Source organism: Schistocerca serialis, chromosome 2, assembly GCF_023864345.2.
Source record: "Schistocerca serialis cubense isolate TAMUIC-IGC-003099 chromosome 2, iqSchSeri2.2, whole genome shotgun sequence".
NCBI classification, from domain to species: Eukaryota; Metazoa; Arthropoda; class Insecta; order Orthoptera; family Acrididae; genus Schistocerca; species Schistocerca serialis.
In genome coordinates, this window is record NC_064639.1 from 773,584,107 (window position 1) to 773,609,963 (window position 25,857).

The following is a 25,857-nucleotide window of genomic DNA, read 5'->3' on the forward strand; positions in this document are numbered from 1 at the left end:
TGGTTTCTGTGTTCGACTAAAAAAATTGTAATGTATGCAGTCTTCAGACCATTACTGTGCATTTTGCAACTAAAATTTAGACACCATACACATTTAAAGTGAAGAGGTAAATTAGAAACTAGTTTTGGCTGTAAATTTCTGACGCAGTATGTACACTACTGGCCATTAAAATTGCTACACCACGAAGATGACGTGCTACAGACGCGAAATTTAACCGACAGGAAGAAGATGCTGTGATATGCAAATGATTAGCTTTTCAGAGCATTCACAAAAGGTTGGCGCCGGTGGCGACACCTACAACGTCCTGACATGAGGAAAGTTTCCAACCAATTTCTCATACACAAACAGCAGTTGACCGGCGTTGCCTGGTGAAACGTTGTTGTGATGCCTCGTGTAAGGAGGAGATATGCGTACCATCACGTTTCCGACTTTGATAAAGGTCGGATTGTAGCCTATCGCGATTGCAGTTTATTGTATCGCGACATTGCTGCTCGCGTTGGTCGAGATCCAACGACTGTTGGCAGAATATGGAATCGGTGGGTTCAGGAGGGTAATACGGGACGCCGTGCTGGATCCCAACGGCCTCGTATCACTAGCAGTCGTGATGACAGGCATCTTATCCGCATGGCTGTAACGGATCGTGCAGCCACGTCTCGATCCCTTAGTCAACAGATGGGGCGTTTGCAAGACAACAACCATCTGGACGAAAAGTTCGACGACGTTTGCAGCAGCGTTGACTATCAACTCGGAGACAATGGCTGCGGTTACCCTTGACGCTGCATCACTGACAGGAGCGCCTGCGATGGTGTACTCAACGACGAACCTGGGTGCACGAATGGCAAAACCTCATTTTTTCGGATGAATCCAGGTTCTGATTACAGCATCATTATGGTCGCATCCGCGTTTGGCGACGTCGCGGTGAACGCACATTGGAAGCGTGTATTCGTCATCGCCATACTGGCGTATCACCCGGCGTGATGGTATGGGGTGCCATTGGTTACACGTCTCTGTCACCTCTTGTTCGCATTGGCGGCACTTTGAACAGTGGACGTTTCATTTCAGATGTGTTACGACCCGTGGCTCTACCCTCCATTCGATCCCTGCGAAACCCTACATTTTAGCAGGGTAATGCTCGACCGCATGTTGCAGGTCCTGTACGGGCCTTTCTGGATACAGAAAATGTTCGACTGTTACCCTGGGCAGCACATTCTCCAGATCTCTCACCAATTGAAAACGTCTGGTCAATGGTGGCCGAGCAACTGGCTCGTCACAATACGCCAGTCACTACTCTTGATGAACTGTGGTATCGTGTTGAAGCTGCATGGGCCAGCTGTACCTGTACACGCCATCCAAGCTCTGTTTGACTCAATGCCCAGGCGTATCAAGGCCGTTATTACGGCCAGAGGCGGTTGTTCTGGGTGTTGATTTCTCAGGATCTATGCACCCAAATTACGTGAAAATGTAATCGCATGTCAGTTCAAGTATAATATATTTGTCCAATGAATACCCGTTTATCATCTGCATTTCTTCTTGGTGTAGCAATTTTAATGTCCAGTAGTGTATATACTGCATGGGCAGTGCGTACCAAAGTCGATTTAAAGCTCAGGCAACCGGATAACGGTAATACATTAAATGTATTCACAATTGCGAATAATGACGACCATCAGCTGTAGAATTGAATGACAACAGTGAAAATTTGTACGGAAGCGGAGCTCAACCTTGGCTTCCCGTTTATCGCGAGGGGTCGCCTTACCATATGGCTATTCATGCACAACTCACAAAATGTTCAAATGTGTGTGAAATCCTGTGGGACTTAACTTCTAAGATCATCAGTCCCTAAGCTTACACACAACTTTAACCTAAATTATCCTGATAACAAACACACACACCCATGCCCGAGGGAGGACTAGATCCCTCGCCGGGACCAGCCGCACAGTCCATGACTGCAGCGCCCTAGACCGCTCGGCGAATCCCGCGCGGCACGCACGACTCACATCATGCATACATACATGTCCAAAGGAGCTTTGCATCCTAATCAGACGCAGGCACTGCAATATCGTATTTCTCTGCCAATATCGGGCAATCGACTTTCAAGTATAACGTCTGACCCGTACGGGAATATACCTAATAGATGTACAGCTACATCTACATCTACATACATACCCCGAAATCCACCATACGGTGCGTGGCAGGGGGTACCTCGTACCACAACTAGCATCTTCACTCCCTGTTCCACTCCCAAACAGAATGAGGGAAAAATGACTGCCTATATGCCTCTGTACGAGCCCTAATCTCTCTTATCTTTGTAGTCTTTCCGCGAAGTGTAAGTTGGCGGCAGTAAAATTGTACTGCAGTCAGCCTCAAATGCTGGTTCTCTACATTTCCTCAGTAGCGATTCACGAAAAGAACGCCTCCTTTCCTCTAGAGACTCGCACCCGAGTTTCTGAAGCATTTCCATAACACTCGCGTGATGATCAAACCTACCAGTAACAAATCTAGCAGGCCGCCTCTGAACTGCTTGTATGTCCTCCCTCAATCCGACCTGATAGGGATCCCAAACGCTCGAGCAGTACTCAAGAATAGGTCGTATTAGTGTTTTATAAGCGGTCTCCTTTACAGATGAACCACATCTTCCCAAAATTCTACCAATGAACCGGAGACGACTATCCGCCTTCCCCACAACTGCCATTACATGCTTGTCCCACTTCATATCACTCTGCAATGTTACGCCCAAATATTTAATTGACGTGACTGTGCCAAGCGCTACACTACTAATAGAGTATTCAAACATTACAGGATTCTTTTTCCTATTCATCTGCAATAAGTTACATTTATCTATATTTAGAGTTAGCTGCCATTCTTTACACCAATCACAAATCCTGTGCAAGTAATCTTGTATCCTCCTACAGTCACTCAACGACGACACCTTCCCGTACACCACAGCATCATCAGCAAACAGCCGCACATTGCTATCCACCCTACACAAAAGATCATTTATGTAGACAGAAAACAACAGAGGACCAACCACACTTCCCTGGGGCACTCCAGATGATACCCTCACCTCCGATGAACAGTCACCATCGAGGACAACGTACTGGGTTCTAATACTTAAGAAGTCTTCGAGCCACTCACATACTTGGGAACCAATCCCATATGCTCGTACCTTAGTTAAGAGTCTGTAGTGGGGCACCGAGTCAAACGCTTTCCGGAAGTCAAGGAATATGGCATCTGTCTGATACCCTTCATCCATGGTTCGCAAGATATCATGTGAAAAAAGGGCGAGTTGCGTTTCGCAGGAGCGATGCTTTCTAAAGCCGTGCTGATGCATGGACAGCAACTTCTCTGTCTCAAGGAAATTCATTACATTCTAACTGAGAATATGTTCGAGAATCCTGCAACAAACCGATGTTAAGGATATTGGTCTGTAATTTCGAGGATCCGTCGTTCTACCCTTCTTATATGCAGGTGTCACCTGCGCTTTTTTCCAGTCGCTCGGGACTTTACGTCGGGCAAGAGATTCGCCAAGTAAGGAGCCAATGCAGTAGAGTACTCTCTGTAAAACGGAATTGGAATCCCATGTACGAGTACAGGTCGTAGACGCATAATTGACAACATACGGGGGTTTGGGTCTGGCCGTGAGTCGTGTACGGATAGCCAAATGCTAAAGACGACCGCTCGTGATAAGCACGAAATCCGGGTTCGAGTCCAGGTCCGGCACACATTTTCGTTATCGTCATTCCATTCCACAGCTGATGGTTGTCATTATTCGCAATTGCGAATACATTTAATGTATTTCATAGCGCCTGTAGTCACCGCAGTGCTTGTTGCTTCGGACATGCGTGCATGTCCAAAGGAACTTTGCATCGTAATCAGAATAACACAGGCACTGCAATATCGGATAACGGTAAGTCCTTCCCCTTACAACCAAACTGTAGCGCCCTAATGTGACAAACAACTTTACCTGACAAGACTTCTGAGAAAGTCTATTCGCGCGAAACGAACCCATACTCATATTCTCGATTAAAATAAATGAAGAATCGTATTCGGAGTCCGGGAAGTTTCATGTTTTAGAAAAACGAATCGAAAATGTTAGGGAAACTGCGAACTCAGAAGCAGCTGCCAACAGCCATGCACTTGAACACGGGTTTAACTACGGATGTATCCGACGCTGTAGATGGGAAAAAAAGACAAACGACTGCTTCAGACTTCTTGTCCAAAATGGGATTTATAGTGCTTGCAGTTTGATAATTAATAGGAACCTAATGTAAGAATTATATGCAGAGAGTCTAGTCACTTAACAAGTTTGACATGTATTAATGAGGCGTGGCGTTGGCGTCACCGTAGAACCCATTCATATTTCGCCTACGCATCTGGCATAGAGAGATTAGGTTTTCTGTAATAACGAGCTAATCTACGTTACAACAGGGAGACTCATGAGAAACTGTGATCCAGTCGAAACGCTACAAAAATTAAGATACATGATCTATGAATTTATTAGCAAAATGTTGGGAAACAATAATTATAAATTAGAAAAATATCTGAATTCCTGAGTGCTATGAAGTGATCCATGCAACAAAATTTCTTTCTCAAATTGAAAAGTGTGAGGAGAAGTGCTTAGAAAATGTGCCCATTAATTATGCCTATTCGTGAAAAGTATGATACAACAGCTTCATTTCTTGAGTGAAACCCCTTCATAAATTCAGTAATTTTTCTGAAAACCACAGAAAAGATAAATACTAATACATTCAATCGATGACTGGGTACGATTATAGTAGTGGCAAGAGTCATTTGGGCTAAGGCAAAATGTCGTAATTTTGTGATAAGCTGTTTCAGTTTGTGAACAAATCACGGTTCAGATAAAGGAAAAATCCAACTTCAAGAACGTAGCTGATTTTATACAAACTTCTACGAACAGAAATATTGTTATGACCTCTACTTTAAGTTACCAATAAGTTTTTAATTCTATGATTGATGTTTCTCGGTTTTCCGCGAATATTCACTTATTAGTTTCAATAATCGCAATTCTGGACAGAAAGTGTTATTGGTAATCCAATAGAGAAGCAATTAATGAGTAATTATAAATGACATTTTTAGGAAATGTATTACCCATTTACTGTAAAGAAGCTTGTTATGAAAGTTTAAAAGATGTATTTTGAACGGAAAGGCAACATTAGATTCAATATACCAACAATAGTTAGAACACAAATAGGTCAAATCGTTTATTGAGTAAATATTGAAGAGAACGTAAACTAGAATAAAATTATGGAGATCTGAACAGAATGGATTTGGAACATCAGAGGTTAAATAGTTGTTAACTTTGGAGACATTACAGTCTACAAGTTCATGACGTTTGCCTATTTTAGTTTAGTACGGTACTGTCTTAAAATGCAAGACAATTCGATTATAATTCCACATAAAAATAATTATAAATTATATATGAAATTCGTTTACATGTTGTAGACATCTGCTTCAGCAAATCGGAAGAGGAACATAAACATTGACTTATACTTTTTATCCAACGGAATAAAAAAGTCTGTTCATGTTTGAGGTTAGTAGTTACGTGCTCTGTGAGTAGCTGTGATGTGATGAATTTACTTCTGTACAGAAGGGGAGATTTTTCATTACGTACCACGCTCAGTGTCAGTCTACAGCAAATAACAAAAATAAACATATTTACCGCGTTTGTCTAGCAAAAAACAAAAATAAACAAAAATATGCATATCTACCCGAGTTTGCTTCGCTCAAGTGTATAGGAAGGTATTGAGTTAAAAGCACTGCAGCTGACGACGGATTCATAGATTTAGAAATATATCGTAATGCAAATAGATAAACATTTTTTATTACTGTTAAATATAGTCAGTATTACAGCTGTTAACAGCAGAAAGAATGAAAACATACGACAGCTGTCTCCTTTCAATAACTCGATCTATACACACAGAAGAGCTGTTGCATTAAAGTAATTAGTGTTATATGAGAATCTATCTGTTTTAAGGTTTGGTAGTGTTTATTACTTATTTTGAAATGTCCAGGATGTAAGCACACACAAATTTTTGCAATGTGCATCTTACTTTAAGTATTAAGGGTGTAGGTATTATAGTACGCCATAAATGGTTAACTAGTGTACACCTTTTTAGTGGGGCGAGGAAGTGTGATAAAGTGCGCAAGGGTTTCACAATTAGATATCGCTTACATCAGTATCTGCTGCGCAAAAGCCTATTTTTCAATATCCAATTCGTTTTAGAACTGTACTCAACACGGAAAATAATGGCTGACAACTTGGTCTGCTAGAAGAATTAAGAAATATTATTATAGAAAGAAAAATTTTCTGAGAACATGTTAAATGAAAAGAAAAGAGTTTAACAGTTAAAGATTTTCTTAAAAGTATTTAACAGTTTCAACCTTATGACGTCACATCTGATATCGTCACAAATACTTGTTTGCAAATGGTATCAACTCGTAAATAAAAATTTTATATTTCCGTATCATGTTGGAAAAACACCTCTGCATATGTAGAAACTTAACATCTTTACGTCTGGATAATCTTTGACTTGTTTGAATTCTGATTACGAATGTTCTGTCGTACGAGAACTGTGTACATGTATTCAAATATGTCTACTTTTACTGTGCTTTTTATGCATTATATTTTTATGATCCACCAGTTTAGATAAGACACCAATATTTTGGTCTCACGTTTGACTCTAATCATTGCAGAAAATAGTCTTTCGGTTTCGTCTCAATGTTATGAAATTGTAGTCAGAAAGTGGAACCTATAATAGGCCAATACCTACGTACTTTTAACAGGATCAGTAGTAACCTAAATGCGGAAAATGAGGTTGACCAGTCAAGCACCCGAGGATGAACCCCTACGGCTCGAAATGCATAGTGCATAACTTAAGGTGGTTTTGTTTTCTATTTTATTTTTGTTTATTAGGTGCCGCGAGACCTTGCAAGCCCATACTGTTTGGTCATGCAGTGACTCTGAACATAGGTCACAGATTGTAGACTAGAAAATTTATAAACCAAAGAATTAATAACAGATGAAAACATGTATCAGAGCGTATGAATTAATAATAGAGTATAGATAAACGTACCGTACTATTGCGAGGAAGGAGTGTACCAGAAGGAAATACTTCGATTTTATTACCTGGAGTTTATCCAGGACCGTTTTCGCCATCGGGCAAGACAAGACGACTGCTCAGGGCGGCAAATTTTAGGGGCGGCAAAGGGAGGTAAAAATTAATTGCAAATCACACAGTGAAAAACTTCAGAAAGTGAGGAGAAAAAAAATTTAAAACAGGAAAAACTTAAAACACTAAATTGTTTTCAAAAGGGTACGCAACAGATACATAATAAGTCTTTACTTACTTTGACGCAAGTAAACACATTGTCCATTTACTTATCTCATAACGAAAGCAGCTGCTACTGAGTACGAAAGGGAAACAAACATTCTTGCAATAAAATGAAATAAAAATTGTTGCGAGATTTGGTTGCACTGGTATATTTAGTTAAGTTCTAATGGAAAATGTTCAGCACCTTCTTCTACTTCCATTTATCTTAATTTTCAAAAATTGAGGACAAAAAAATAAGAAATCGTGGACATTTGTTGCCCTCAGCCAGTTTTAAAGGAAATCAGAGTTGTCGCTATAAAATGAAGATGTCTGGTCAACCTGGTTTAATGCTTAAAAGTGAAACAAGAGATTTGCGTTGTTGTGGTGGTGGTGGTGGTGGTGGAGGAGGAGGAGGGGGGGGTGGTGATAACAGGAGACTGATCATAGTAAAAATGAGGGGAAGTCATTCTTCAATTCTTGCGTAGAGCGGTAGAACACCTAGCAACGGCACTGTGTTTATCATTCAGTTTTTCCAGTTCTGTCTACTGAAAATGAACATGCTGAGTGTATTTTTCTGTACAATGCTTAAGGAAGTGCCAACCAACCGCAAACCGCTTCTCCGTCTAGTGTCCACTGAATTACTGAACGAATGAATCTTTACCGACGGGTTGTCGACTCGTCAGTGGGATTTAGAGTGGGCAGTGGCATAACAGGTGGAAGTCAACCGCTTAGTAAACAAAGTCTAGCGTCAGCGCACGTGCGTCTGCTAAACTGCCACGGCGAGAGTAATGACGCTGGTAGCACGCGAGCCCCACCGAGGGGAAGATGTCTGTCGAATGAGCATTTCCCGTGACAACAGCTGTGGGGACGGATGCTGCGCCAGCGCCGGTGGCCAGCCCCGCTGCCGAGCGAGTATTGACTGCGGCGGAGGCGGCAGTGGCAGCGGCGGGGGTGGGAGCGGGGGCGAGGCGCTGCTGCTCGCGTGACTCACCGGCTGTGGGGCAGGCGTCCGGGGGCGGCCCGCGTCGCGTCGCGCGGCCACCGGCGTCGGCGTGGGCAGGGCGTCCGCCGGCTGTGCAGCAGGGCGCGTCTTCTCCGGTGGGCAACGCGTGTCGTGGGGCGGCCGGTCGCAGCACTGCAGCCGCGGCCGCAACGGCCAGCTGTCGCCACCTGCGCCGGCGCCCGACTGCGCACGCGCGAGCCGTCCGGGTGCGCCGCGGAATGCGCAGGCGCGAACGCAGCGGCTGTCGTCGCTTTGTGTACAGTCCGGCTCGCTTCCGTGTGTGTGCGTGTACGCGCACGCTACTTGACGGCAGAGCAACGTGCGTTTCATGATACACGAGCTACCCGCAACGGAAGCCTCTTCACAATGCTACCTCGAATCTGATATTTGCAAGGGGACCGTGCGAACTTCTCGACAACGCTTTCATTCATACTGATAGTGAGTGTAGTGCACGACTAGGACTTCAGCAAATGTAAATAAGGAAACGGAACTCTCAACCGTTTTCGAGAAAATCGAGTCTGAATATTTTAGGCATACGTATGTTCTTCGTATCTGTGAAATATCTAGGGGTAACCTTGGATGTGAAGCTAAATTGGACCCCTCATATTAAGAGTATCTGCTCCAAGCAAAAAGCACTTTAGTGAGTACTACGAGGGCTTGCGGCAAAAACTGGATATACACCACAGTGGTTAGACCTAGGATTTCCTATTGGGCCGTAATGTGGTGGAAGAAGGTAGAACAGCGGGTTGCTGCCAAAGAGCTTGCTAAGGTGCAGAGATTGGCCTGCTTAGCCAATTTTTTTTTTTTTTTTTTTTTGTCATCAGTCTACTGACTGGTTTGATGCGGCCCGCCACGAATTCCTTTCCTGTGCTAATCTCTTCATCCCAGAGTAGCACTTGCAACCTAAGTCCTCAATTATTTGCTTGACGTATTCCAATCTCTGTCTTCCTCTACAGTTTTTGCCCTCTACAGCTCCCTCTAGTACGATGGAAGTCATTCCCTCATGTCTTAGCAGATGTCCTATCATCCTGTCCCTTCTCCTTATCAGTGTTTTCCACATATTCCTTTCCTCTCCGATTCTGCGTAGAACCTCATCATTCCTTACCTTATCAGTCCACCTAATTTTCAGCATTCGTCTATAGCACCACATCTCAAATGCTTCGATACTCTTCTGTTCCGGTTTCCCCACAGTCCATGTTTCACTACCATACAATGCTGTACTCCAGACGTACATCCTCAGAAATTTCTTCCTCAAATTAAGGCCGGTATTTGATATTAGTAGACTTCTCTTGGCCAGAAATGCCTTTTTTGCCATAGCGAGTCTGCTTTTGATGTCCTCCTTGCTCCGTCCGTCATTGGTTATTTTACTGCCTAGGTAGCAGAATTCCTTAACTTCATTGACTTCGTGACCACCAATCCTGAAGTTAAGTTTCTTGCTGTTCTCATTTCTACTACTTCTCATTACCTTCGTCTTTCTCCGATTTACTCTCAAACCATACTGTGTACTCATTAGACTGTTCATTCCGTTCAGCAGATCATTCAGTTCTTCTTCACTTTCACTCAGGATAGCAATGTCATCAGCGAATCGTATCATTGATATCCTAAGCTGATTGTGCGATAATTCTCGCACTTGTCAGCTCTTGCCGTCTTCGGAATTGTGTGGATGATGCTTTTCCGAAAATCAGATGGTATATCGCCAGACTCATATATTCTACACACCAACGTGAATAGTCGTTTTGTTGCCACTTCCCCCAATGATTTTAGAAATTCTGATGGAATGTTATATATCCCTTCTGCCTTATTTGACCGTAAGTCCTCCAAAGCTCTTTTAAATTCCGATTCTAATACTGGATCCCCTATCTCTTCTAAATTGACTCCTGTTTCTTCTTCTATCACATCAGACAAATCTTCACCCTCATAGAGGCTTTCAATGTATTCTTTCCACGTATCTGCTCTCTCCTCTGCATTTAACAGTGGAATTCCCGTTGCACTCTTAATGTTACCACCGTTGCTTTCAATGTCACCAAAGGTTGTTTTGACTTTCCTGTATGCTGAGTCTGTCCTTCCGACAATCATATCTTCTTCGATGTCTTCACATTTTTCCTGCAGCCATTTCGTCTTAGCTTCCCTGCACTTCCTATTTATTTCATTCCTCAGCGACTTGTATTTCTGAATTCCTAATTTTCCCGGAGCATGTTTGTACTTCCTCCTTTCATCAATCAACTGAAGTATTTCTTCTGTTACCCATGGTTTCTTCGCAGCTACCTTCTTTGTACCTATGTTTTCCTTCCCAACTTCTGTGATGGCCCTTTTTAGAGATGTCCATTCCTCTTCAACTGTACTGCCTACTGCGCTATTCCTTATTGCTGTATCTATAGCGTTAGAGAACTTCAAACGTATCTCGTCATTCCTTAGTACTTCCGTATCCCACTTCTTTGCGCATTAATTCTTCCTGACTAATGTCTTGAACTTCAGCCTACTCTTCATCACTACTATATTGTGATCTGAGTCTATATCTGCTCCTGGGTACTCCTTACAATCCAGCATCTGATTTCGGAATCTCTGTCTGACCATGATGTAATCTAATTGAAATCTTCCCGTATCTCCCGATCTCCCGACCTTTTCCAAGTATACCTCCTCCTCTTGTGATTCTTGAACAGGGTATTCGATATTACTAGCTGAAACTTGTACAGAACTCAATTAGTCTTTCTCCTCTTTCATTCCTTGTCCCAAGCCCATATTCTCCTGTAACCTTTTCTTCTACTCCTTCCCCTACAACTGCATTCCAGTCGCCCATGACTATTAGATTTTCGTCCCCCTTTACATACTGCATTACCCTTTCAATACCCTCATACACTTTCTCTATCTGTTCATCTTCAGGTTGCGACGTCGGCATGTATACCTGAACTATCGTTGTCGGTGTTGGTCTGCTGTCGATTCTGATTAGAACAACCCGGTCACTGAACTGTTCACAGTAACACACCCTCTGCCCTACCTTCCTATTCATAACGAATCCTACACCTGTTATACTATTTTCTGCTACTGTTGATATTACCCGATACTCATCTGACCAGAAATCCTTGTCTTCCTTCCACTTCACTTCACTGACCTCTACTATATCTAGATTGAGCCTTTGCATTTCCCTTTTCAGATATTCTGGTTTCCCTACCACTTTCAAGCTTCTGACATTCCACGCCCCGACTCGTAGAACGTTATCCTTTCGTTGATTATTCAATCTTTTTCTCATGGTAACCTCCCCCTTGGCAGTCCCCTCCCGGAGATCCGAATGGGGGACTATTCCGGAATCTTTTGCCAATGGAGAGTTCATCATGACACTTCTTTAATCACAGGCCACATGTCCTGTGAATACACGTTACGTGTCTTTAATGCAGTGGTTTCCATTGCCTTCTGTATCCTCATATCGTTGATCATTGCTGATTCTTCCGCCTTTAGGGGCAATTTCCCACCCCTAGGACAAGAGAGTGCCCTCTTCGACAAGGCCGTTGGCAGAATGAGGCTGACTTCTTATGCCGGAAGTCTTCGGCCGCCAATGCTGATTATTTATCAAAATTTAGGCAGTAGCGGGGATCGAACCCGGGAGCGAAGACGTTTTGATTATGAATCAAAGACGCTACCCCTAGATCACGAGTACTCTCTCCATAACGGGCGGAATTAGCAGCACACAAATCGCTGGAATGGAAGCCATACTGCATATGCCTCCACTTCACCTCTGGGTTAAGATGGAGGCAGCAGCTGGGGCATACAGACTTAAAACTGGCCAAAACTGGGTCACATTCGGATATCTAGAATTACACACTAACATAGTGAGTGAAGTAAACATAGGTATGGCTGGGGAAATGCCCGCCGACTATATAATAACTCCCAACAGCTTCGACAAGCCTTACAACATAATAATTGAAAGTAGGGAGCAGTGGGAGAAGAAGTTCGACAACGTACGGGGGACATCGTTTGGTTCACCGATGGGTCGAAAACAGTTCAAGGCATTGGGGCAGGGTTGTACAGGGTTCAACCAAGACTGGAGAGCAGCATCCCTCTAGGAAAACTGGCCTCTGTATTCCAAGCCGAAATTACTGCAATCAGGGCATGTGTGGAGGAGAATATGAGTAGATGCTACAATGACCGTAGCATCTACATCTATTCAGAAAGCCAGGCAGCCCAGAAATAATTGGCAGCTCCTGCAGCAAGATCTAAGATTGTTGCAGATTGCCGCATGGCTCTGGTGGAGCTAGGGGGAAGCAATAGGGTGAACCTAGTGTGCGTCCCTGGCCACTCAGGGATCTGTGGCAATGAGCAAGCCCGTAGATGCGTTATGATGGGATCAACAACTCCATTTATTGGACCGGAACCTGTCTTGACAATCACCAAGGCTATGATCAAATTAGAACTACGGAACTGGCATAGGAAATAGCACGTAGGATATTGGACCAAGGACCATAAACGAAAACATGGTAAGGTAATGATGCCCAAGCCATGTTTTAAAAGAAGCTCTGTAATCCTGGGATTGAACAGGAAAGAGATCAAACTCATGACTGGACTGATGACCGCCCAAGGGAACTTCAAAAAAGACCTATACACAATAGATATGATGGAAGAGGACCCTAAATGTAGGATCTGTGATGAGGGTGAAGTAACTCCATCACACCTAATCTTTGAATGCATGGCATTGGAAAGTGGAAGATACAGAATCCTCGGGACAACTAGACCTGAAGAAACTGTGTCTAACAAGAAACTGATAGAGGGACTCCTTGTACAATTTAAGGGCACTGGTTGGCTTTACTAGATATACAGGGAGCGATACCGCACAATAAACCTAGTTTCGGTGCGGGCAGTGGCGGGTTAGACCTAAACTGTTTTAGCTCTCCTGCTAAAATCAATCAATCAATGTACTTCGTTTGGTCGCTGTTATTCATTGACTCCGCAGCCGGGCGAGCAAGCTCTTAGTTTCGTAGTCGCGAAGTCTCTGGACCGTATCTTGCTACCGTTGCTTTCTTTTTTTTCCAACCCCGTAACAACAAGATTAATGTGCATCGTACGCGACGAAATTGTGTGATGACCGAGAAACGTTTATGACTGCTAACCAAGCTTGTTTTGTTGTTTTGCAATAGACACTATAAAAAAATAATGCACTTGAAAAATTTCGAGCTACATTACATGTGTTGTATTTCACGATAATTACTGTTTTAATCGAACCACAAAGGAATTATTGACTTAAGGAAAGTAGAAAATTGGTGCCGGACTGGGATTCGAACCCGGCTCTCCTGCTTAATAGGCATATGCCCAACCGCACGGACTACCCCAACACGCCTCCCGGCAGACACAAAGTGTCAACTTATCCACACACTATTGATGTAGAGCACCTTGCCGATTATCCTCATTACTCGTGACATTTCGCCGATTCCCCTCAAGGGTTCTAGCTTGGTGTGCATCTGCGCTGAAGTGAACGATTGGTCGTTCTCACTGTGGTGATATTTCGGTGTCTGTTCTTCATTACATGTCCGAAAGAACAGACAACACTTATACAGGGCGAAATTAATGAAACCGACAAACTGTAGGAACAGATTCCTGACTGGAAATGGAAGAAAGAAAATCTTATGAACAAGTGTGCGGAAATGGACGGTGAGCGTGCAACGACAACATATCGTCCCAGAACATAGTACAGAGCTGCGCACATCCACGTTATAACCAGTAGTAGCGGTTATCATGGAGGATACGCAGGATACACGTTTGCTTACACCATCTTGGCAGGCAACTTGTCTGCAGCTTGTAGTAGAGTTCGCTGAAATATCCAGTAGAACCTGGTCCTCTGAATCCGCCGCCTCCCTGCACGTTCGTCTGTCTGAAAGGACCCATAACTACACAGACGCCCGAAATTGGCTTGAAATGTTGTGTGATGGGCACTTGTTTCGGTATAGCTGTGCTGTCTCTCGACCATCTGCTTGGCCTTATACAAAAACCATCTAGGCTTATTGCCGGCATGAATATCGGACGATTCAGCTGTTTACAGTACGCTGTGTCTATCACACAGCGTGCAACATACTAGCAACACACGACACGTCGTCAGAGCAACTTTTATTCGTCAGCGCCATCTTCTGCGACAACGATGCACTTCCAGACACATTTTCATAGGATCTTTTTCCCTCCATTTCCATTCAGGGGTCCGTCTCTATGGTTCATCGGTTTTATTAATATGCACCCTGTATAATTATTGTTTCTCTTGTTTCTGTGATCAGTATCATCCTGACTCGTACAGTGCTACGTACGTTACACACTATACTTTTAACAAATGTATACACGATAATAGGAATTAATAGCTCACTCGCACGGCTGCGGATTCCCTCACCACTAGCGACCAATACAAACTAAAGGCATACAAGCACGCCCAGAATTTTCAAACTCGCTTTTTTCGAAAGCGGTTGAGAGTTTCGCCTTCGTTTTTGCGTTTGCTGGAATCCAAGTCGTGTCCTGCACACCCTGCCACTATGGCTGCGTTGTTTTGAGGGAGACCAGACAACGAAGTCATCGGTCTCATAGGATTAGGGAAGGACGGGGAAGGAATTCGGCCGTGCCCTTCCAAAGGAACCATCCCGGCATTTACCTGGAGCGATTTCGGGAAATCACGGAAAACCTAAGTCAGGATGGCCGGACGCGGGATTGAACCGTCGTCCTCCCGAATGCGAGTCCAGTGTGCTAACCACTGCGCCACCTCGCTCGGTATGCCACTGTGAATCAGATCGGTGAGAGGAAGTTTGTACCGTCCCACTGTTAGCAGTAGTGGCATAGGACCCTTCTTAGCAGTAGTGGCATAGGACAATCCCATACAACTCCTTATTAATAGACATACACTTGTGATTTATCAGTTTTGGCTTTTGCAGTGAGATACCCTAATTACTACGAATCTAACTTGTGAAAGGAAATGTCTGAGTAAGACAAACTGTAGCGGGTGGCGCACAGCTTCGGAGTACGTCAGTATCACTAAGACCTTCCTCACCCTTGTATCCTTTTATCTTACTATAGCCATACTGGCGAAGAGGTAGCACCGTGACTGTTACAAACAACTTGTTTTGTTCTGTCACCAGTTGCATCATTTTTGTTTACTTTCATAGTCTGTTACGCGTTCGGTCATAGTTGTTCATCATATGTCGTTTTTTATTACATGCAAAGGAAACGAAAAGTTATTGAAATATCCTAAAAAGCTACTGAAATAATCTAAATCATCCAGTTGATCATTTACAAACGAAACCGTCCAGTGACATTAATGTTAGCACTCCTGAAAAGCCTGAATAACCAACTTTTGAAGCGCAGATGTGCAGAAAGAGAGTCAGCGAGGTTCTGAAAGTTACCGACGGGGATGTGGGGCCATGCCGACTCCAGCTCCGTGGTTTGCTGCGCTAGGTTTCTCGGTTGACGAACCACAGTGCATGCAGCCCGGTTGTGGTGATTCCACAGATCCTCAAAAAAATGGTTCAAATGGCTCTGAGCACTATGGGAATTAACATCTGAGGTCATTAGTTCAAATGGTTCAAATGACTCTGAGCACTATGGTACTTAACTTCTGAGGTCATCAGTCCCCTAGAACTTAGAATTACTTAAACCTTTCTAATCTAAGGACAGCACACACATCCATGCCCGAGGCAGGATTCGAACCTGCGACCGTAGTAGCAGCGCGGTTTCCGGACTGAAGCGCCTAGAACCGCTCGGCCACAACGGCCGGCCACAGAGTTTCGATTGGGTTTAAGTCCGGGAGTTTGGTGGCCAGATGAGTACGGTAAACTCATACTGGTGCTCCTTGAACCACGCAAGTACACTGCGATTTGTGTGACACTTTGTGTTTTCCTGTTGGTGATCCCATCGTGCCGAGAAAAAACAAACTGTATGTAGGGATGGACGTGGTCGCCAGGGATAGATACATACTTTTGTTGATCCACTGTGCCTCCGAGAATGGCGAGATCACCCAGGGAGCGCCACGAAAACATTCTCCGGACCAAAACATTTCCTCATCCGGCCTGGATCCTCTCGACGATTCTGGCAGGGTGTTGGCTTTCAGCCCGATGGAGTATAAAACGTGATTCATCTGAAAAGGCCACTTGTCGACACTCAGTGAACGTACAGTTGCTGTACTGGCTTGCAAATTCCAGCCTTCGTCGCCGATGAACTTCTTTCAGCATTGGTGCGGAGGCCCATACGCAGCAACGTTTGCAAAACGGAGGTTGAGGACACCCTGTTGGTAGCCCCTCGGTCACATCTGGACGGTCAGTTGCTCAACAGTGGCACGGCCGTCGTTCACCACTCTCATCTATGGCCCCTGTTTCAACCACAGCTGCCTTGGCGCCGGTTTGGGTAGCGCCATTTTGCCGTGCAGGGTACGCTTTAACCACGGCGGCTCGCGAACAGTTTGCAAACTATCTGTTTCTGAAATACTTCCACTCTTGGCCCGAAAGGCAATGATCATGCCGTTTCGTACATCAGGTAAGTAGTTCCGTCTCCGCATCCCAGACATGCTGTATGTTCTCTCCACTACTAGTGCTGCTAACCGCCGTCTGCGAGTGGTTATTGCACGCTGGCGTCGAATATAGGCGATTGTGAAACTTCCTGGCAGATTAAAACTGTGTGCCGGACCGAGACTCGAACTCAGGACCTCTGCTTTTCGCGGGCATGTGCTCTCCCGTCTGAGCTACCCAAGCACGGCTCACGCCCCGTCCCCACAGCTTTACTTCAGCCAGTACCTCGTCTCCTACCTTCCAAACTTTACAGAAGCTCTCCTGCGAACCTCGCAGGAGAGAACACCGACACGGTAGCTCAGCGTGTTCGGTCAGAGGGTTTCGCCCCCCTCTGTAATAAAAAAAAACCGAGAGAACGGATGGACAAACAACCTGAACGAGTGTCATCGGACGTCCGCCACGAACAAATTCAACGAACAATATAGACCAAAATAAAAATAAAATAAAAAGATGGTAGAACACTTGCCCGCGAAAGGCAAAGGTTCCGAGTTCGAGTCTCGGTCCGGCACACAGTTTTAATCTGCCAGGAAGTTTCACATCAGCGCGCACACCACTGCAGAGTGAAAATCTCATTCTGGATAGGTGATGGTCACCATGTATTTCTGTTGTAATTAGAAACTGTTTGCTATTATGAAATAGAAAATTTTAGAGTTTTTTAGTAGAGCAAAACGCCTTATGATGACCAAAAGTGTTTCGAAACGCTTAGCAATGTATTGAATTAAAAAAGGTAATGATACTGGTAGCAGCACAAAACAAAAAATTTTTACTCTTATTTGCCAGAGACACACTAGCACCTAAAAACCTCTTTCATGCGATGAGGTCCTGTGCAGCCAAGCTGACGTCGATCTCTTATTCTTCCACGCTCTTTAAATCACAAGAGATGAAGGTGTATTTGGAAAAGACCGAGGCACACTGCGAGATATCAACTGGACAACGTCATTGATTATACTAAGATTTAGAAATCAATTCTGGACTCCAAAGCTTACTCAGGTGTAGCCATACGTTCAGACGATAACCTATTAGCGACGAACAGTATGTTCACATTCAAGGGGATAAATCAAATGGAGTATATGACAACATGGAATACTGAAACTTTGTAACAGGCTGAATTAGTGACAAATGACCTAAGCAAGAACGTCGAAAGCAGTCCAGGAGAACAGGAATGAAATACAACAAAAAACGGAAAAATGCTAAGGCAGGGCAAGAAAGCTGCGATTGACGTAGAAAAAGCTCTTGATTATGGAAGAAGAAAGTATAAGAATCACAAGATTGAAACTTGCCATTTGTAAACTATAAATGTGTTGTACGAGGGGCAGATGAAAAAATTCCTATTACGTGGAATAAATGGCAGAGTGATGACAGTAGTAAATACATGATGGAGAGGAACTATTCCAAAGTGCGATAAAAGTGAAGGTGGAAATTAATACGAGAGAAATAGGAGTACTGAGTGGAGTATTGGACGATCTGAGATCAAATAAGTTAGCAGAAAACGAAGCAAATAAAATCTGGGGTACCCAGGAACTGTAAGGTTGCCACGTTTGGTAACAAAAAGTCTGTGGAACGGATGAGTTACCATCTGATTTTCAGGATAGCATTCCAACACAATACCGATGATGTCATTTCAGAATAGATGATTAGTTTAGGAAATCAGATTTGTAAGATGTTTCCGAGGATACTATAGAAAACCTGCTTGCCAACCACCAGTTGCACTTGGCATTAGAAGGAACACTGACGAAAAATCAGGACACTTTCCTAGCATTTGTGAGGCCATACTATGTTCATCATGAGAGTAAACCCGATGTAAAATTGCACCATGTATTCTTCCACGTTTGCTGGAATCTCACTGGATTTCGTTTCACATGGAGTGGAAGTCAAGCTACATCGAGTATAGTCAACTATGATAATAAGGATAAGTTTTATGCTGTGCGTTAAGTGCACGTCGACTGAGCGATAATACGGAAGAACAGGTAATCGGTGCATTTAACTTGGACAGTACTGGCCAGCCAGCTGGTGCAACTAATCTGCAGTGATTTGCACAGCTGCAGTTACGACGTAAAACGAGACGAACAGAGAAACAGTATAGCTTTGAATGTGATTTAATTTTTAAAGTGAATGAAATAATATTCGGCAAAACTCCAGCGATACTGCACACTTCTTAGGGCGCCATCTAAGATAGTATTGTAACTAAAAACAAAAATGATGAAAATTCCTAACTTAAACACAGAGTAAACGTGTGACGCAAAAGTGTACTACAGGTGTAATTAAATATAGAAGCCACTGGAGATATTACTTACAGTCAGTCGTCTGGCAATCTCTGATCTTCTTTCATATCGAAATCTGAGAAATACATTTCAGGACTGAAACTGTGATCTGCTACACTCATGACGCATCGATCAACAGCAGAATCCAAGAAGCTGTCCAAGCACCACATTTTTTTCTTCTTCTTTTATGACGTGCCGTTCTGTATCCCGCCAGCGTTTGACACTGACGTGTTCCAGTAGTTCTGGCAACTTAAATGTCTTGTTATTTCTCACGACAAATCCCTTAACTTGGCTCCATCTCAGTTCTCTTCTGTTGGGGGCATACTGCTGTGGTACGAGATGGCAACTGTAAAAACGCCGCATTTGTATGGTGTGCTCTATGCTGTGAAAATTATTTTTCCCTGTTCCCATGACGCTTATCACTCTGACTCGTGTGAGGCCACAGCTGTGATATAAAAGAGTGGAAAACCTTTATTAACAATGTTTTATAAAATATCGGTAGTTAAGAATTTATACTTGCAAGGAAAACAGGAATTTTACGTGCAATATATAGTTAGAAACAAGAAGGTGGGCATTTTTCACTAAAAATGATGATCAAGTATGTGTTAATTAGCGTATATTTGATGAATTTTACGTTTAAGAGAGGTAGGTATTCCAAAGTGAATGAAACAAAAGAACGACCATGACGGAATTGAACCACCAATCCGTGGACTACCGGATTACCAGTCTACAACCTATGCAAACCGATTCCAACGAGCTCCTTAACTTTATTAAATACAGTCACTCGGAAGAATTCAAAGCTGATTTTTTCTATGAACTTGTGAAAAACAATAAAAGCAACCTATTTCTCGCCACTTGTTTACGGTGTTCCACGCACACGTTTCACTACGGAGCGGGGAGCAGCATGAACTATCTTCGTACTACGTATTCACAGCGCGACCATCAGAGCCCAACAGTACAGTGACTGCGACTATACTCGTTTTTGAAATAAAAACTACATAGCTAAAGTATGATTAAAAAAATGTTGATGGTTGTTAATACGTATGTTTGATTTATAGTGACGTAGTAATTATATCAACACATAAATGCGACTTTCCTCTAACAAGGGAACCTCCCCATCGCACCCCCCTCAGATTTAGTTATAACTTGGCACAGTGGATAGGCCTTGAAAAACTGAACACAGATCATTCGAGAAAACAGGAAGAAGTTGTGTGGAACTATGAAAAAAAGCTTTATGTTGTGCATTCATCAAGGGTACACGAGTGGGCCTTCATCTCCGAAGGGTCATATAGATGATGTGTCGTTGAATGGATCGCACGCTGACACTTGTTGATGGCCCAGCATTGAAATCTGCAGCAATTTGCGGAAGTGTTGCACTTTTGTCACTTTGAACGATTTTCTACAGTCGTCGTTGGTCCCGTTTTTGCAGGATCTTCTTCCAGCCGCAACGGTATTTGAGCACTGATCTTTTACCGGATCCCTGATATTCACGGTACTCTCGTGAAATGGTCGCAAGGGAAAATCCTCGCTTCATCGCTACCTCGGAGATGCTGTATCCCATCGCTCGTGCACCGACTGTAACACCACGTTCAAACCCACTTAAATCTTCATAACCTGCAGCAGTAACCGATCTAACAACTGCGCCAGACCCTTGTTTTCTTACATTGGAGTTGCTGACCACAGCGCCGTATTCTGCTTGCTTACATATCTCTGTATTTGAATACGCATGCCTATACCAGTTTCTTCGGGGTTTCGATGTATATCCTTGTACGCACGCAGATCAGGAAATATGACGTCATAACACTCACGTGGGAGAAAAACTGTCGGATGATGCAACAAGTTTAAGGAAATCCCTGACTTGGGAACGCTTTTGACAGCTTGTAACTGTGAAGCGCAAACGGCTGTGGGCGGAAACAGTAGCCGTCTATAAAGCTATGAGGAGGCGTTGCCATAGAGGCATTTGCAAAGTCGTGTTGCACACACGAGAAGCAGCTTACACCTTTGTACATATACATATTTCTTTGTACGACTGTTTCATATTTCAAAGATGTTATCACGAACACATGGAAATGAAACTTTTTCAGTATTACACTATAAACACAGTTCACTTTTTGTTTCCGTTTCTAATAGAATATTGGCAAAATGAATATCCGGGCAATGCCAGGTTTGTCAGCCAGTTTTCATAATAAGAAAAGCCAGTAACAATCAGCGGCATCATAGGATAATGATCAGCGGAATGGAAACGCGCTACTTCTGACCTTTTCTCCGTCTGATTCCATCGACAACGTATAGTGGCGTGGATTGGAGTACTGGATGGAAGATCCAGCCGTTGAAATGGTACTTAATCACTGATTTATATAACTTTAGGAGACACAATAGAGAAACAGATGGTGGTTTGCACCCAGTTAGGTGTACGCAAATTTATTGGGGCACAGTGCTCCGCGCATTCAGTCACCGGCAGTGATTTGTTTTAAGCGTAGAAAACCTGGGCATTACGTCAGGGAATGTAGAAAACGCTCATGGTCAGTACTCAGATGTAAAGATTAATAAAGCTGGAGTCACGAACGATGGCGGTCGAGTTTACGCTTGTTCTGCACACCTGCGTCACGCATTCTCCGAAAGCCAATGTGTGTTCAGTAGCACTGTAAGCGCTCTGCTGTTTCTGTCGTAACTGATGCGAGCACTAAACGTGATCGTAGCGAGCTGTTTAGTGAATTTCTATTGCATTTGTTGCGCGTTGTCATCGCTGATATTGGTGATAAGTGATAAATTCTGCAGAAGCAAACTAAAGACATAATTTTCAGGATATACCTTTTTTCAGGCGGAAAGCACGCAAGTACCGCGAGTGTCATTTAGAATCGTCGATAACGCAATCCCCGTCAATTCATCGACATGTGCGAACCGCAGTCGTTCGTAGATCGGAATATAGTGTTCTGTGACAAGGAGTGAGACTCTGATATTGGTAATTCGTCTTTTCCTACAGTATTTTTGCCTTTATTGTGAACAGAGGTCTTGAAATGAGACCAGGGATAGAATTACCACTACTGGTGTGGTGCAGACCTTGCTAAATCTGACAGTAGCAATGGCCATGCTACGGTTGGGGCAGACAATAAAATATATATGATGTATGTCGATAAATTGAGGAATGCTCAGAAATTTGATATTCTGAAGGCGCGTTTGGTACAGACATGTAGGAGGAAGAATAGTTGTGGATATTACAGGGCGCACTTGAAAAATGTGTCACAAAAACAGGTGGAGTCCATCAAGAACTTCATGAACAGAATTATAAAGCTTAACGTCAATACATATGAGTTGGCGGAAAGCAATGATACCAATAAGGAGGCAGAACAAAGAGCGAGTGTTTTCAGGGTTTCCATTTAATGTTTCGACAGAAGTATAGGCAGAGTTTCGTAGAAACTTAGTTGCAGCCATAGAAACGGCAACAGCGTTGGAAGAAACAGGTACAGTGACGCGAGTCCGGGATAAGTGGGGAATTTTTTCTGCAGAAGTCAAGAGTTGCCAATTTGGGCGGTGAGGCTACATATGGTGAGAGTGCCATAAGCTGCAGTGTTGGGACATGTGGGCAAGTAGGGTATCGGAAACGTGACTGTAGCAGAAGTCTAATATGGAACATGATAGAAGAAAACTGGATGAGAACTGTAACCATCATTAAATAGCTTTGGGGGCTCCAGGGCCGCCGAGCGGCGCTCTCAATTATTTTTAGCACAGCTATAACCTGAACAGAAGCCGAATTTTGCTTAATTGGCTGAGTGGATGGGAGACACAGGTTCGCAGGTGTCTCTTGAAAGTTTGTACCTCATGCCGAAAAAGTCGTTGCACCCATCTTGATATAGCTTTTGTCCAATGGATGGAAGTGACACGCATTCCCTAGGGTCAGCGTTATTGTGTTTATGGGCAGGGACAAAACATTTACAGGTATGTATGGAAGTTTACCCTCATATAGGCAATGATTACAGTACAGCCATAGGTTTAGGTTTCTTATATGAATATAACGTTAAAATTGATCTTGGAAAGAGTATAGCAGAATCCAGTGGAATGCAGTTCCATCTGAGGGAAATTGCTTTCTGTGCCTTACTGCTGCAGATTTCATATGATTATGTGTTAGTTGGCCGTGGGTATTAAGGAAACATATAATTACGAGGGTCAGTCAAAAAGTAATGCCTCCTATTTTTTTTTCTACGTTTAATTGTCAGGAAATTTAAATGCAATTACATAGGTTGAAAACCACAACATTGAGGATCATTTTGTCATTTTTCAATGTAATCTCCGCCCATCTCTACAGTTTTGGTCCATCTTTGAACAAGGGCATGTATCCCAGCACGGTAAAAATCACAGCTCTGCTTCCTAAGCCATTGACGCACGGATGTTTTGACGGCCTCCTCATCTTCAAAATGAATCCCACGATGAGCTTCTTTTAGTGGCCCGAACAGATGGAAGTCTGATGGTGCCAGGTCAGGGCTGTATGGGGGATGAGGCAAAACTTCCCATCCAATTTTGACAATCTCGTCAGAGGTGTGACGACTGGTGTGTGGTCTTGCATTGTCATGCAAAAGAAGAACATCTGCCATTGATTTTGTTGGGCGAACTCGCTGAAGACGTGCTTTAAGTTTGTTGAGGGTTGTGACGTATTGAACAGAATTTATTGTGCATCCCTGCTCCAAAAAATCAACCAGAATCACACCCTCTGTATCCCAGAAAACTGTTGCCATAACTTTCCCTGCCGATCGCACAGTTTTGAATTTTTTCTTCCTCGGCGAGCTTGTGTGACGCCACTCCATTGACTGCCACTTTGATTCGGGTTCAAAAAAATGCACCCATGTTTCGTCCCCGGTCACAATTTTTTTCAGAAACTCATCTCCCTCCAAACGGAAGCGCTGCAAGTGTTGGGAGGCTATTGTTTTCCTTGCCTCTTTATTCTGATCGGTTAACATTCTTGGAACCCACCGTGCACAAACTTTTGAGTACCCCAATTGTTTAATAATCGTGATCACACTGCCTTTACTAAGAGAAATAATGCGACACACTTCATCTGCAGTCACCCGACGGTCACCACGAATGATGTCATCAAGTTGCTGAATGTTGTGTGGAGTCACTGCACTCACCGGCCTGCCGCTCCGCTTTTCGTCAGTCAACGGTGTTTGCCCTTCAGCTTCCTTACAACGACGAACCCATCGTCTAACAGTGCTGACATCCACTGTCACAACACCATACACCTTCTTCAGTCTTTCATGAATGCGTATGGGCGTTTCACCTTCTGCATTCAAGAATTCAATCACACAACGCTGTCTCAAACGAACATCGATGTCGGCCATCTTACAAACTTCTGCTGTGCTGCCACCTGTTGACACAGAAAGTTACTACTGCAGTGGATTGCAGAAGAAGGTTTGAGGAATGGCGCCAAATTCAAATTTTTCACTTAACTTAATTTCTTTAAGTAGAAAAAAAATGGGAGGCATTACTTTTTGACCGACCCTCGTATGTGCGAATGAACAATGTGTCATGACATACTCGATAGAATGTCCCAGAAAGAAACCGCAACTGATTACATACCGGAACTTCAAACGTCTTAATTTATGTGAATTTGCAATTAAGGCACAAAAATAGCCGGGGGCTGGGGGACGTCGTCGCTTCCTTTCTTTGACAAGAAACGATTAACTTCATGGGTTTACTAACATACTTACTCAACTTAATGACAAATATGTCGCTCAAAGACCCGAAAAGTACGGAGGAAAGCTACACCTTGGCTAACTGAAGTACTAAAACAGCTCATGTATCTCAGAGACGCTACACATCGGGCATACAAACAGCGCCCAAATCCTGAAAATCATACTACTTACAAGCAGAAAAGGAAAAAAAGTCGGTCGAGCTTTGAAAAACGCGAAACTCAAACATGCTCATACATGAACCGACAACAGAAATAGGTCAGCTCTCCTATGGAAAAATCTGCGTCGTCTTGGTATAGGCAAAATAAAAGCTGCAGCTGCTCCCATTGCCCCAGCCGATGAACTGAACAAGTACTTCACATTGCTAACAACGACAATTGAACCTCAGACGAAACAGAGACTCATTGATTACTTTATGCGGGTAAACAATTGTCGCTACGAAAAAGTGTATCTAAAGCAAGAGTGTCAAAAAAATTCATCATTCGCGTCACATCAGCATCTATTTGACACGATGGCATCGCAGTCCAAATGATGGAGCTTATTATTAACCCACCACTGCTCTCTATAAGATATCTTCAACTACTCCTTAACTGCAAGTATTTTTTCTGGGCTGTGGAAACACCGACTAGTTAAGCCATTACCAAAAGAGGACGCTACCACAGCACCCTTTGCATTCTTCCTGCACTGTCCAAGGCCTCAAATATATAGTCCACGACCAGCTAACAAACTATCTAATTAGAAACAACTTACTGATTACCAGTCAGGTTACAGTGAACATTTCAGCACAACATCTGCCTTAAGCAAAGGTAACAGATGACCTGAAACTTGCTAAGATGCTTAAGAGGCAACTATCAGGTGCTTCTTAGATTTCAGTTAAGCCTTTGACACCATCGACTATGAGAGTTTACTTGCCAAATTTAGCAGCCTTAATTTTGTCTTCAAGTGCAGTGCAATGGTTTTCCCATAGATGACGTCTCATCAGCAGGCACCACAAAATCACAACGGAGGCACGCAGTACGATGCGCCCTCCAGTGTTCGGTATAAGATCATATACTCTTTTTA

General features: G+C 43.5%; 1 protein-coding gene across 1 annotated transcript; it reads right to left on the reverse strand.

Moving 5' to 3' along the window:
* Positions 1-8,094: 8,094 nt before the first annotated feature.
* Positions 8,095-8,661, reverse strand: LOC126456395 (uncharacterized). The gene has a single exon (XM_050092149.1). It carries the CDS (start codon positions 8,659-8,661, stop codon positions 8,095-8,097), a length of 567 nt encoding a protein of 188 aa, XP_049948106.1.
* Between the last annotated feature and the right edge of the window lie 17,196 nt (positions 8,662-25,857).

Excerpts from the sequence above, each read along its gene's own strand:
- LOC126456395 (XM_050092149.1), bottom strand. The coding sequence starts at position 8,661 with ATGAAACGCACGTTGCTCTGCCGTCAAGTAGCGTGCGCGTACACGCAC.